Consider the following 14,384-nt stretch of genomic DNA (forward strand, 5'->3'; position numbering starts at 1 on the left):
CCCAGGGCATACCCTCCTCTTGACAAGGGACTCAAAAGTCAAGAAAATGGCTGGGGAAATGCCCAAAAAAGGGGGAAAAAAAAAATAAGAACATAGAAGGCTACTTCCTTGGTGAACAGGTATTTTCTTCCATCCTTTCTGATGAGGAAGAACAATGCACACCATCAGAGGAAGACCTAAAAGTCAAGGCTTTTGCATTCAAAACTTCCAGAATATGCAACGGTCTCAGGCCATGAAGAGCTCCAAAAGGGTTTTGAAAATCAAAGAAGAGAGGAAGAGGAAAAATTGGGAAGAGAAATGAGAGTGATGCAAGAAAATCATGAAAAGCGAGTCAACAGTTTGCTAAAGGAGACCCCAAAAAAATGTTGAAGAAAATAACACCTTTAAAAGTAGGCTAACTCAACTGGCAAAAGAGGTCCAAAAAGGCAAGAGGAGAAGAATGCTTTCAAAAGCAGAATTAGCCAAATGGAAAAGGAAGTTCAAAAGTTCACTGAAAAAAATAGCTCTTAAAAAATTAGAATGAAGCTGATGGAAGCTAATGACTTTATGAGAAACCAAGAAACTATAAAACAAAACCAAAAGAATGAAAAAATAGAAGAAAATGTGAAATATCTCATTGGAAAAACAAATGACCTGGAAAGTAGATCTAGGAGAAACAATTTAAAAATTATGACTTTTAATCATAAAGCCATGATCAAAAAAACAGCCTAGACATCATCTTTCATGAAATTATCAAGGAAAACTGCCTTGATATTCTAGAACCAGAGGGTAAAATAAATATTGAAAGAATCCACCAATCACTTCCTGAAAGAGATCCCAAAAGAGAAACTCCTAGAAATATTGCAGCCAAATTCCAGAGTTCTCAGGTCAAGGAGAAAATACTGCAAGCAGCTAGAAAGAAACAATTCAAGTATTGTGGAAATACAATCAGGATAACACAACATCTAGCAGCTTCTACATTAAGGGATCGAAGGGCATGGAATAGGATATTCCAGAAGTCAAAGGAACTAGGACTAAAACCAAGAATCACCTACTCAGCAAAACTGAATGTAATACTTCAGGGGAAAAAATGGTCATTCAGTGAAATAGAGGACTTTCAAGCATTCTTGATGAAAAGACCAGAGCTGAATAGAAAATTTGACTTTCAAATGCAAGAATCAAGAGAAGCATGAAAAGGCAAACAGGAAATAGAAGTCATAAGGGACTTACTAAAGTTGAACAGTTTACATTCATTCCTACATGGAAAGATTATATTTGTAATCCTTGAAACTTTTCTCAGTATTTGGGTAGTTGGAGGGATTATACATATACGTATATATATATATATATATATATATATATATATATATATATATATATATATATATATATATATATATATATATATGCACACACATACACATATATATACACACATATATAAATATATATGTAAATACATATATTTAAATATATACACATATATACATAGAGAGAGAGAGACAGACAGACATACAGAGACAGAGAGATAGAGAGCACAGGGTGAATAGGCAGGGATGATTATCTAAAAAAAAAATAAGAGGTGAGAGAGGAATATATTGGGACGAGAAAGGGAGAAATGTAATGGGGCATAAAAGGCAAGAAAAAGCTTTTTCAATAGAGAAAAGAGGGGAGGTGAGAGGGAAAAAGTAAAGCTTAGTCTCATCACATATGGCTTAATAATAACATGTATACTCAATTTGGTATGAAAATCTATCTTACACTACAGGAAATCAGGGAAAAAGGGGATAAGTGAGGTGATAGAAGGGAGGGCAAATGGGAGGAGGGAATAATTAGAAGTAAACACTTTTGGGGAGGGACAAGGTCAAAAGAGAGAATAGAATAAATAAATGCAGTTAAGTCTTACACAGCATGACTATTATGGAAGTCTTTTGCAAAACTACACATATACAGTCTATACTGAATTTCTTGCCTTTTCAGTGGGCATGGGTGGAGAGGGAGAAAGGGAGAGAAGTTGGAAATCAAAGATTTTAGGAATGAATGTTGAGAGTTGTTTTTACATGCAACTGGGAAATAAGAAATACAGATAATGGGGTATAAGAAATACAGGTAATCTGTCTTGCCCTACAAGAAAAGAGAGAAGATGGGGATAAGGGAAGGGAGAGGTGTGATAGAAGAGAGTGTAGATTGGGGAAGGGGTAATCAGAATGCATGGTATTTTGGGGTAAGGGGAAGGGAGAGATGGAGAGAAAATTTGGAACTCAAAATCTTGTGGAAATGAATGTTGAAAACTAAAAATAAATGAACATAAAAAAACTGCATATACCAGTTTGTCTTTAAAAACTACAGCAAAACATTTATAAGCATACAGAAAAACTCTAAAATAAAAATCTAGAAATTCTAAAAATAACAATTTTGAGATCACTTTTAATTTAATAAAATAAAATTTTACAGATCTTCTTCACTCTCCTACTAGCATAAATAAAATAAAATATACTTACCAATGCGTTACCACTTCGGAGTCTTTCAGCTATAAACTCATCCATCAGGTCAGGAATGTTAGCACTGCTGCTGCCAATGTCACTGTTAAGGAGGTGCAGCTTTTGACTCATTTCCTCTTTACTAGCTAAAAATAAATGAATAACTAAATATAGTGAGCAGAAGCAACTTATTTTTTAAAATTTAAAACAAAATATTTTTTTTTAATTCCAATGCCATATCAATTACTCACCAAACATGCATTTAGGAATAGTTTCCCTTTTCTTAGATTTAATTATGAGATTAGTAAATCTGACACTTACTTTTAAACTAAGCAGATGTTAGTCAATCTCCAGTATGATCTTAAATAGCAAGAAAGCTTACAGGTAAGCACTAGTTGAAGTTAGGTTAATATTGGCTGTAAAGATACCAGCATACAGCTCTTCCTCCCTGCCTCTTTTATTGAAAATAGCCCTAATAATTTGTATTTCCCTTTATCTATAAATATCTCCACAGAAAATATCTCATTTTGATATATAACACCTTGTGATGTTTTACATTGGTGTATTTTTAAACAGAATTCTAAAATTAAGATACATTATAGAAACTAGCCTCTCTGCAAGTCCTAAATGATCAATGCTTTATGGAAAAGCTTCTTAATATACCATTTATTACATTATAAAATATAATACTTAGTAGGTATATTTTGTGGCCTATATGAACTCATTTGTATGAGAAAATTTTACTAAAATTCAGTATTATAAATTACATACTTTAAAAATTTTCCTTTAAACATTTTAAAAATCAGCACATTATATTTCTAATGAACTATGTAAAACATTTTGGGTTAAAACAACAAACTGGTCAGAAATCTTTTGTGAAACATAATTACCTTACTGGCCTGGCCATACTGTGCCTAAGCTTTCAAAGACTGCCCTCAGGTGGTATTAATGCCTCAATGCAAGATGCTTTACAGAACATTCTATTACTCAGGCTAAAATAACCAAATTAATAAATATTTTTTTAAAAACCCCAAAACTTTTCTGTTTTGTATAATGCTGAATTTATTTTAACTTTGAACTAAGATCAGAGAAATCAGTTACCATAATCTTTTTAAAAATCTTTTTCTGTAAAAATTCCATATTTAGATCATCAATAAACCTTCATAAACTTTTGTGCTCATCCAAAATTTCAAGAAAAATCAATGATAAATGTTGCTAAGATGCAACTTATATTCACATTAGTGAATGCAAAACTGAAAAGCCTAAGGAATGCTTATAAATGGTTCAAAAAGTAACTAAATGAACACAAGGTTTTTAATAAATAATACTGGCTTCAATAACTGTTAACCAAAATTATCTGGGGCTAGTTATATCACCTGGATTCCTATTATGTCAAAAAGTTTCAAAGTATTTTTACTCCCAAAGATAAGGAGGAATAGCAGGAGGAGGAAGAAAACTAAATGAATCAACAGTACAAATAACAAGTCATTTGGAAAAGGGAAAAAAAGTATGACACATATCTGATAGATTCATTTTAAAGGCCCATATGGTAGGCAACAATATTTATGTTTAATTCTTTGGATGGTCATTAATAATTTCCTGTCTCTTCCTCTTCCCTAACTTGATGCTCAGCAGCAAAGAGGCTTAACTAAATGCCTTAAAAAGGAAATTAGTAATGTACAAAGTAAATAAAGATATTTTATGCTGGGAAATTCAGATGGGTAAAGACGCATGCATAACCAAACAGAGAGAAAGCAGTGACCATCCCAAAGCTTCTTGATTGCTTATAGCTTGCTTCAGTTGCATTAAGCCAAACTGATGCTGTCTTTCTCCTTTTGCGCTCTGCACAGTTAGTGCTCACCTGCAGCTTTCCTTCCAAAATAGCCCATTACATGACTGTACAGATCCCTCAGTGGAGCCTCTGGTGGCACTCTGTTCTGCCTCTGTGGGGAAACATTTGCCTTCGGCTTCGAAAGAGCATGGACAACAGTTTTATAAACGCCACCCAGGGATCCCTGTTGTAGTCCTAACTCATGACTTGAAGACCTAACAGCACTACGACTACTTGAATGATTAACTGTAAAACCTTCTTTCTGTAACATGGTTGCATGTATCTCTGTAGATTCCTTAACTGTTTTACTATTTATTGATGCTGTACTCATTACATCCAAAGGTCTATATACACCAGGCTTGACTAGTTCTGTGGCAATATTTGAGCTAATGTTAGTACTGGTGCCACTGCTACCAGCACTGCTGCTACTACTGAAACCACTGAACTTGCGTAGTCTTGCCTTCCATGGAGCCTCTTTATTTTCTAGAGGATTGTAAAACTGAATTGATTCGGTAGATGGCCTAAAGGTAACATGAACACTATTTCTTTTCTTAGTGGTATTTTTCATGATTTTGGCCCTATAACTCACTGTTTCAGAAAGGCTCCTTTTGGTTGGAGAAAGTTTGCAGGCATCCATAATGTGAGGTATTTCGTAATTAACCGGAGATTTTAGTGGAACTTTCTTGACATCCATAACACATGGAACAGTAATTTTTTCATTAATGTGGATACCTTTAAGCTTTTCAGCTAGTGTTAGGTCCATATCTATATCTGTTTCAGTAGCTGTTTGTCTGTGAAGACACCTTTTTCCTTCTTTATCATATGGACAACTTGATTCAGGTTCACTGTATACATGCTTGGATTTATCAGAAGCCTGAGATCTTGTGAAATTGTATGATTGATTGCGCGTAATGTTACTTATGAAATCACCAGGATTTCGTTCTAGTTGAAACTCTATGTTCTCCGCCATTGCTATAATAGGAGTGTTATCTTCTGGTTTAACTGTCTGATCTACATAATCTAATCTAGTCAATAATCTCTCATCCCTATTTAATGATGCAATCACTTCATGAGAAGTTGCAAGTCTACCTATATTATAATTACTAAGATTTTCTTGTTTTTCCTTAAGATATTCTTTCAAAGAAGAAAGAAGATCATCATCTCCTTCAAGGTCACTATACTTGATCTGTTCAAAAGCTGTATCTGCAAGTTCTACTGGACCTATTAAATGACAAAGATGGTCATAAATGCTATCACCAACTTCCAGAGAAGACTCTCTACTATTAGAATCAATGATGCAGCTTTCAGTGGATCTAGATACTGAAGAGGCCTCTGTGGAACTCTGCAAGCTTGGCGCATGACGGGATGAACTGTCAATGACAGGAACTGCACCTTTGGCTCGTTCAACAGTGAATGGCTCCAAGATGTCAGAGGTGCTGCTACTTCGTGGCAATGGCTGCTCCTCATTCAAAGCACCAAAAACTTCATTTCCAGTTTCCTCACTTTGTGAAAAATGTCTGACTCTAGTTGTTCGGGGAAGTATTTGGGCATCATCAATGTCTGTAAAATAGAAAAATTATGTATTGTGGGCACCACATACACAAAAGAAGTATTAATTTCATTCAGATACTCAATATATGCTTTAGAATGAAGAGTTTAGACTTGTTTGCATATGGAAAATGAAATATGATCTAGTAAATACAAACATGCTATTTAAAACAAGTACAAACTAGTATAAGATGTATTGTCAATGAGTTTATTTTAAACATTAAATATGAATGGAAACAAATAGGACCATGAAATATTTGGAAGTGCAATTAAACGATAGAGCTGTGCCAATAAGTCAAGCAATTAAAAACTCTGTTAAATCAGTTTTTCCTCATGTTCAGGTTCTAAAGCAGAGAAAAATAGAAAGTCTAGTTCCCCTAAATCAAAATTTTGGTAGATCTTTTAATACAAGAAGTAGACAGAAACATTATAGGATAAAATATGGAAGCATACTGGAAAGCTTACAGATATTTTAAAAACAAAAGTAAATAAAAAGGGAATAAATTCATTAACAACTTCCAAATCCAGGGACATTGCAGAAGAGGAAAACATAAACAAAATCACATTTAATGTATTTTCCTTCAGTACCTAGTACTAGTATGAAAAGAGCACTGGAAACTATTATTCCCTAAAATTTCTGAAAACTGCATAATATACTTTATTGTTATGTCCACTAAAAATAAAAATAACATTTTTTTAAAAAAAATCTTTTTACTGTCTTAAGATTTTGGGTTTTCCAATTTTTAGGTTCTCATAATTCTTCTCAGTAGGAGAAATGTACCTTTTTGTTTTTTTATAAACAATATCTGTCTTCTGTTTTTACAAGAGTATAAGGAGGCAGCTGCCATTTAAAATTTGAAATGCCTGACAACGATGACAATATCCAACAGACAGTCGACAATTCAATATTAGGGCTCAAGGAGAGAGAAGTTATGGCTAGATATATGGATTTCTGCCATCATCGATGACAAGATTATAGATAACTGACCCCACTGGAGCTGATGAAATCATCAAGAGAAAATTGAAGAAAAAAAAGGAGCTTAAGGCAATGGGAGTTGATGGGGAAGAATCACATACTTAATGGACAAAAGAAGAGTAAACAATCCAGCAGAAGAAACTGAGTAGAGGTCAGACAGGTAGAAGAACCAAGAGAGAGAACTGTGTCCCAGAAACCAAGGAAGGAGAGAGTATTCATGAAGAGAGGGTGGTCAACAGTAGAAAACTCTGCAGAATGAGGACTCAGAAAAGACCAACAAATCAGAAAAGTTAAGACATCTTTAGGAATTTGGAGACACCAGTTTCAACTGAGATTTGGAACCAAATTCCAAGAAGTTGAGAAGTGACAGGAAAAAAATAGAGGTAACAAGTGTAGAAAACATTCTAAGAATTTGGCTGTGAAAGATACAAGACAAGTAGTGGAGGGAATGGGAGAATCAAGTGAAAGTTCTACAAGGAACAGAATGGGAGGAGAATTTGGACATGTTTCTAGATGGGGGTGGAGGTGAAAGAAGACAGTGGAGAAGGACAGACTGAAAATTATAAATAGAATGGATGGAGCAAACCTGGAAGTGACAGAAGCAGGGGATGAAAAAAAGGACTTCAGTACAAAGGGATGGTATTAACAAAGAGCAACCTTTTGTTTGGGAATGGAACAAAAACCAAGAAATGATGCAATATGATGTAGCAGAAGGGTAAGGGGTAGTGGAGGGGAAAAGCATACAAGGTCCAAATTGTCTGTTTCTCAGTAAGTAAGAGGTGATGTACTCTGCTGAGAGGGAAGTGACTGCAGGTACTACAGGGGGTTTCAAAAGATAAGAAGGTTTTGAATAGCTATTAAGAGAATGAAAGTCAGCTAATGAAGAATGAACATTAGCAAGCAGCTAGTTGTAAGGGCCTCTCTGATATAAAACTGTAGTGGATATAAAAGGAAATGTTCTGTCACTTTTTTCCAGCAGTGTTCGGAAATACTCAAGTAGAAGAGATGATAAATTATAGTGAAGGGTAAACCCAGGGCTGGAATTTGGCAAACTGTGACTGGCAACAGAATGAAGTAACAAAGGATTCATGAACAGAGGACAGTGTACAGTTGAGCTGATCAGTCATATTGGCAAGATCATGAAGAGAAGGAAAAGAGGCCACAGCAGAGGTGACAAAACTAGGAGAAAAGGAAATGGGTGAAGAGGGATTCAAGGACATGATGAGGAAAACAATAGGTTTAGGAGGAGCAAAGCAGAAGAGATCAAAAGATAGGAGGATCTGACAGAGGAACGTCCAGTATCACAGCCAAGTTATAGATAAGGTAAAATATGTGTTTACCACTATAGATGACCGAAGCAGAATGAAGAACTAAGTTTTGGGGTTGGAGGATGAGAAAGTGGGACAGAGGGCAGGAAGTTCAAGAGGAAAACCCTGGATATGAAGGTAAGGGACCGGTTGGAAAGACTGTGAGCAATGTGCTGAATTCCTTGAGAAGTCACAGAAAATTACTTGGAGACCAGCATATGACTGCAAATAAGAATGTGGAGTGGTTGATATAGGCCAATGAAATGAATCTCAAAGAAAGTAAGGCTGCTGAGTGATGGTGGTAACGGATGATGAAGGAAGTGATAATGAGGAGTATGTCACCTAGTCTTCCTGACCCAGTATGGTGGGAGCATGAGAGCACCCAATACTGGAAAGGGTAGGTAGGGATATAAAGACACAGTGTCTTCTGGTAAAAGGAGGTTTCCATGAATAGACTAAACAGTGTGAAATGAAGTGGCACAGGAAAAAAGGATATCTGTTAATAATGAAAGAGGTCCAAAGGGTACAATGGAATGGCTGGGAGATATATTCTATTCAATGGGGAGGATTATGATGGACACAGATGAAAAGTAAGAATAGGTATCTGAATCAGCGAACAGCAATTCTGAATCACTTTAATTAATTAAATAATTAAGGATCATTTGTTAATGGTCTATTAATTAATAATATATTATCAATAATTATTAATGTATTAATTGTTGGTACTGTGTTAATATAAATTAATTATTAATTATAATAATTAATATTAATACAACAATTATTATTAATGAATAATTAATTAATATGGAAAAAAGACACTGGAAGTTTTCAAATCACAAAATAAGAGAAGATCAAGTCCTACACCCTCTGGCAAGACAAGGCATGGCAATGACCATTTATTAAGCAGTTACAACGTACCAAACATTCTGCTAATTACTAAGCATATAAATACAAGCAAAAAGAAAAATAGTTCCTGCTCTCAGGGAGCTTACATTCTGATGGCATAAAAGAAAACTGAAAATCAGGCACTGGGGAAGGGTGGGGCAGGGAAGAGAGATAAGTGAAGGTACTTGTTAGCAAAGTTAAGAATCATAGGCACTACCAGGATGGGGTATGAAGCATGGCTGGCCTAGGCCTATCCTCAAGACAGAGGTCCTTGAAAGAACTCATCACTAGAAGAAGGGGACTGACAGAATGGAAGGATGTTCCAGGATTAAGAGGCCTCAGGCACTGAGGTATATTCTGGGGGGAGGAAGGAAAGTAGTTGAGTTAGGGCTTCATTATAGCTGAAGACTGCTTTACTATGCGAGTAGTACTATCCACTTCTACACTCCATAACTTTAATCACTGAAGAGCTGGAAGTAGAACCAATAGTGCACCTGGGTCAATAAATCCCTGGTATTCAGGTGCCTACAGAGTAATTCATGGTATGAAGCTTTGGGGATGCTGAAAATGAGGCAACTCAGCTCATCAAGTGCTGATTAAAACATCATGCTAAGATACTGGGGAAACAAAGACCAAAACTAAATCCTACATTCAAGAAGTTTAGTAAATAAAAATATATGTGAAGAAATTAAGAAAGTAGAGGGAACACTAACTAGAATAATCAGGAAAGGGTTTTTGGTAAAGGTAACATTTGAGTCAAGTTTTAAAGGGAGGTAAGAGGTTCAAAAACGTGGAAAAAAGAATAATATTGCAGATAGAAAAAACAAGGCTATTTAAAGGCCCAGAGACAGAATATTGAAATGTCACATATAGGGAAGAGAAAATAGCCCAATTTGGCTAGAATATAGTATGTGTGATGAAGTACAATGTATAATCAACCTGGAAAGATAGTTGTAGAGCTAGATTTTGAAGGCTTTTAAATGTCAAAAAGATTGAATTATATCACAGAAGAAAGCGCCAGTAAATCTTCTTGTGCAAGGGAATGACATGATCAATAATGTGTTCTAGGAACGTCAATTCGGTTTGGTATTCTGACAATTACGAGGCCTGATGAATCTGTTTCTAAGATCTCAGATGGATACAATTATCCTACAGGCCTTCAACTGTTTCTAGCTCCCAGATGCTCAAGATCTGAAAGACATGAAAACCTTTTTGGCACTATGTTCCTCTTATGTAGATGGAAGATGGAAAATGTAGTGATTGGACCCCTGGCACTGGGATGAACTCATGCTCAGCACCAGATTGGTAGCTTTACTTCAAGAAAGCAAAAGAAGAGTTGCATCCAAAAGTTGCCATGCATATGTGGAACTTTGCTTCCAAGGTCTCAGATGTATAAGTCCTATTTAAAAATGAAACTTACTACTTACTACTCAACTAAAGCAGTACAGTCATACAATCAACCAATCTTAGCAACATACAACAAAAAGTCATCCAGAAAATTTGGAGTGAATTCTCCAAATTATCTATTAAGTGCCAAAATGCAGGCCTTGTGGTATGTCAGTTTTCTGAAGATATATATATATTTACATATATATTCGTATGAATATAATAATATTCCTTTGGATATGAACCAGGAAGAATTCACTCTTCACCAAATTCTGTGGAGATTATAATATGAGTACTCTACTGTGCTAATGCTTGCTAAAAAACAATATATAGTTCTAAACTTTGCCCAAAAGTAAAACACATTCTAACTATGTTTATTTTTGGCATTTATTCAGTGGGTTGGTTTTATTCTTTAATTTTAATATTTTCCCAATGAAAAACAAATGTTTTTTACACTTCTGAGTTCCAAATGCTCTCACCTTCCTTCCCTTCTCCCATCACTGTAAAGCAAGCAATTTAATAAAGGTTACACACTGGCAGTCATGCAAAACATATTTCCATGTTAGTCATACTGCGTAAGAAAACACAGACAAAAAAAGCCCAAGAAAAATAAAGAAAGAAAAACGACAGTATGCTTCAACCAATATTCAGACTCAATCAGTTTGTTCTCTGGAGGTGGGCAATATTTTTCATCATAGGTCCTTCAGAATTGTCTTGGATCTCTGAATTGCTGGCAATAGCTACGTAATTCACAGTTTATCATTGTACAATACTGTTGATACTATGTGTACAATGGTCTCCTGGTTCTGTGTACTTTACTCTGCGTTAGTTCATATAAGTCTTCCTAGGTTTTTCTGAAAATATCCTGCTCTGCACAATAGTATTCCATCATAATCATATACAACAACTTGTTCAGTTATTCCCCAATTGATGGGCTTCCCCTCCATTTCCAATTTTTGCCAGCACAAAGAGAGGTCTTAGAAATATTCTGTACATATAGGTCCTTTCTCTTTTTTTAAATTTAATCTTTTTGGGATACAGATTTAGTAGTGGTATTGCTAGATCAAAGGGAATACACAGTTTTGTAGCCTTTTGGGCATAGTTCCAAATTGTTCTCCAGAATGGTCTAACCAGTTCACAACTCCATAAACAGTACGTTAGTGTCCCAATTTTCCCAAATCCCCTCCAACATTTGTCCTTTTTTATTTCTGTCATATAGCCAATTTAATAGAAATGAGGTGATATCCTCTGAGCTGTTATAATTTGCATTTCTCTAATCAATAGTGATTCAGAGTCATAAACCTATGTAGACAGCTTTGATTTTTTCATCTGAAAACTACCAGTTCATACCTTTTCACCATTTATCAACTGGGGAATGACTTGTATTCTTATAAATTTGACTCAGTTCTCAATATATTTGAGAAATAACATCTTTATCAGAGAAACTGCCTGTAAAAAATTTCCCCCAGTTTTCTGCTGTCCTTCTAATCATAGCTGTATTGCTTTTGTTTGTGCAAACCCTTTTTAGTTTAATGTAATAAAAATGATTCATTTTACATCCCTTAATGCTCTCTCTTATTTGATAATAAATTCTTCCCTTCCAGAGATATGACAGGTAACCCCTAGTTCGCTAATTGTACCATGCTTTATGTCTAAACCCTAAATCATCTACGTTTTTGGTAAATGGTGTGAGGTATTGGTCTCTATCTCATTCCTGCCAAACTGCTTCCCAGTTTTCCCTGTAGTTCTTCTCAAATACTGAATCCTTGTCCCAAAAGTCTGGAACTTTTGCATTTCTCAAACATAAGATTACTATGGTAATTTCCTACTGGATACTGTGTACCTAATCCATTCCACTGATCCACAACTCTATACTCTTAGGTCAACTTCTTTCACTTTTTTTTTAAATTTATTCCCGTGATATTCCTGAGGTGTCCTTTGTATGATAGAAAAATAGTTAATAGTTTTAACATAACAGTAGCAAAAATAAAAAGCAAAAATTTTTCTCATGAAGGAGGTAAAAATACCAGAATGTTAGTGAATGCTCTTCTGTCAATACAATTTCCCATAACAAAATTCTAACTTATGCAAAGAAGTTTTGAAATGAGAAGATAAATAAATGTTAAAATATAGTTCTCATTAGTCAATACCTGACTATAAAAATGGTAATGATAGCAAGTAGATGCACACTTTAGGTTTCCTGATGTTTGGTGATTAATTGTACTTTATTAAACTTATTTAATATTAAACTTATGGTTAGGTTTGAATACAAATTTAAGATTTATGATCAAATCATCTCAAACTTTTAAAATTAATATACAAAAGGAGAGTATATATTTACATTTAAAAATAAAAATTGATAGAAATTAATTACAGAATTAGCATTTGTGAACTTTTAAAACCTGTGCTATATAGAAGTTCTAATGGGATATAATGTTGCATATTTTATCATATGTAGTTGGTGTAGTTTGTTTTGAATTTTTTTCTTTATTATAAAAGAAAACTTGTTGGATGCTGTGGGAAGGGATATAATCAAAAATCAATCTGATATAAATACAAAAGGCATAAAAAATTAATGCCAAAAAAAGAAGAAAAAAAATTTGTTCTATAGCAAAAGCTAGGTCATATCATTTGGCTTGCTATTCGTCATTGCAAATATAAGTTTATTAACGAACAAAGAGTAACCAACAAATTATACAGCATAACAGGGTAAATGGAAACATTTTGTTTTATACAACTTAAGACAGTGGCTTTATAAGTACTAAAGATCAACGTATTGAAAAATAATATATGACAATTACATATTGTTTTAAACTTTGCAAAGTACTTTACATACATAATCTTCTGTCAGCCTCACAAAAATACTTTAAGGTAGACAGAAGAGATATTCTTAGCCCTATTTTACAGATAAGGAAATTAAGGGCCCTTTCTTGCCCATGGTCACACAGCAAGTGTCAGAAGAGAGTCTATAGATCAGAGAAGCCATGATGCCTTCTTGAAATAACTTATATTGTTTATATTAAATATGAAAGGTCATTTTTGTAAACATTAAGCCTTGAAATAAATACATACAAACAAAACAAAGTCATTCACTCACCATAGCTTGCAAGACTTTCTCCAAAAGTTCTTTTCAATAATGAGAATGAAAAGAAGGCTTCAACTAAGTCTTAGAAATCTGATTATGGCTTTATTTCTAAATAATAAATTAAAACTAACTACTCTGGTCATTTTTTAAAAAAAGAATTGGCATCTAATTACTAAAATGTCAAATCTTAGAGGGAAACTCTGAATGGTAAATGGAATACATAAAGAAATGTTCACGCTAAAGTATATGTCTTACTCAACAGAATGAAGTACAAGAAAATGTCTGACTAGTATTGTTTTGAAATGTCCTATTATACTAAATATAAGTTAGTTTTTACATCACTTAAAAAGTTTTGTTCTTTAAAAACAAAGAGAAAGCAGGCTATTCATCCAGACAAAAATTATGCTAAAACTGGAACATGAAAAAAAGTGGATATTTATGCTGAATATAAAGGGAAACAGGATGCTTTGGGGAAAAAAATCAATTTATGCTAGTGAAAATGGAGATAAACTCCAACATTAATTATTCACATTTATCTAGTATTTCACAGAATTATAAAGTACTTTTCTCATAAAGCCTTGGTGAAGTACAATCAGCGGTGAGCTAGAGCCAGCTCAAATCAGAGATGATTGTTAATTTTTTAATGTAAGCATTTGTACCCCTAAAATAAATAAATGCTACAAGTCTTTTTGTCTGTTGTGTTTAGATATAAGAAAGTGATAAGAAAAAATGTTAATAATGCAGATTAAACTAAAAAGTGTGTGTGTGTGTGTGTGTGTGTGTGTGTGTGTGTTTATTTTTCGGATAGCCAGTTGTTAAACATTTATCAGAACACTCCTGGATAACTATTACTTGAGTGAGACAAGTATTATTTTCCCATTTTATAGAGAAGTTAAGGTCATACAGC

General features: G+C 34.2%; 1 protein-coding gene across 2 annotated transcripts in view; it reads right to left on the reverse strand.

Moving 5' to 3' along the window:
• Positions 1-14,384, reverse strand: part of RALGAPA1 (Ral GTPase activating protein catalytic subunit alpha 1) — a 325,621-nt gene that overhangs the window by 194,473 nt on the left and 116,764 nt on the right. Inside the window, exons 17-18 of one of the 2 annotated variants that reach the window (XM_072629732.1) lie at positions 5,683-5,850; positions 2,481-2,605 (exon numbers count right to left, since the gene is read on the reverse strand). In XM_072629732.1, the coding sequence (XP_072485833.1) occupies positions 2,481-2,605; positions 5,683-5,850 (293 nt within the window). Of the gene's footprint in view, positions 1-2,480; positions 2,606-4,320; positions 5,851-14,384 lie in introns of both variants that reach the window. The other variant, XM_072629733.1, reaches the window with a different exon arrangement.

This window comes from Notamacropus eugenii, chromosome 1 (assembly GCF_028372415.1).
Source record: "Notamacropus eugenii isolate mMacEug1 chromosome 1, mMacEug1.pri_v2, whole genome shotgun sequence".
Taxonomy (NCBI): Eukaryota; Metazoa; Chordata; class Mammalia; order Diprotodontia; family Macropodidae; genus Notamacropus; species Notamacropus eugenii.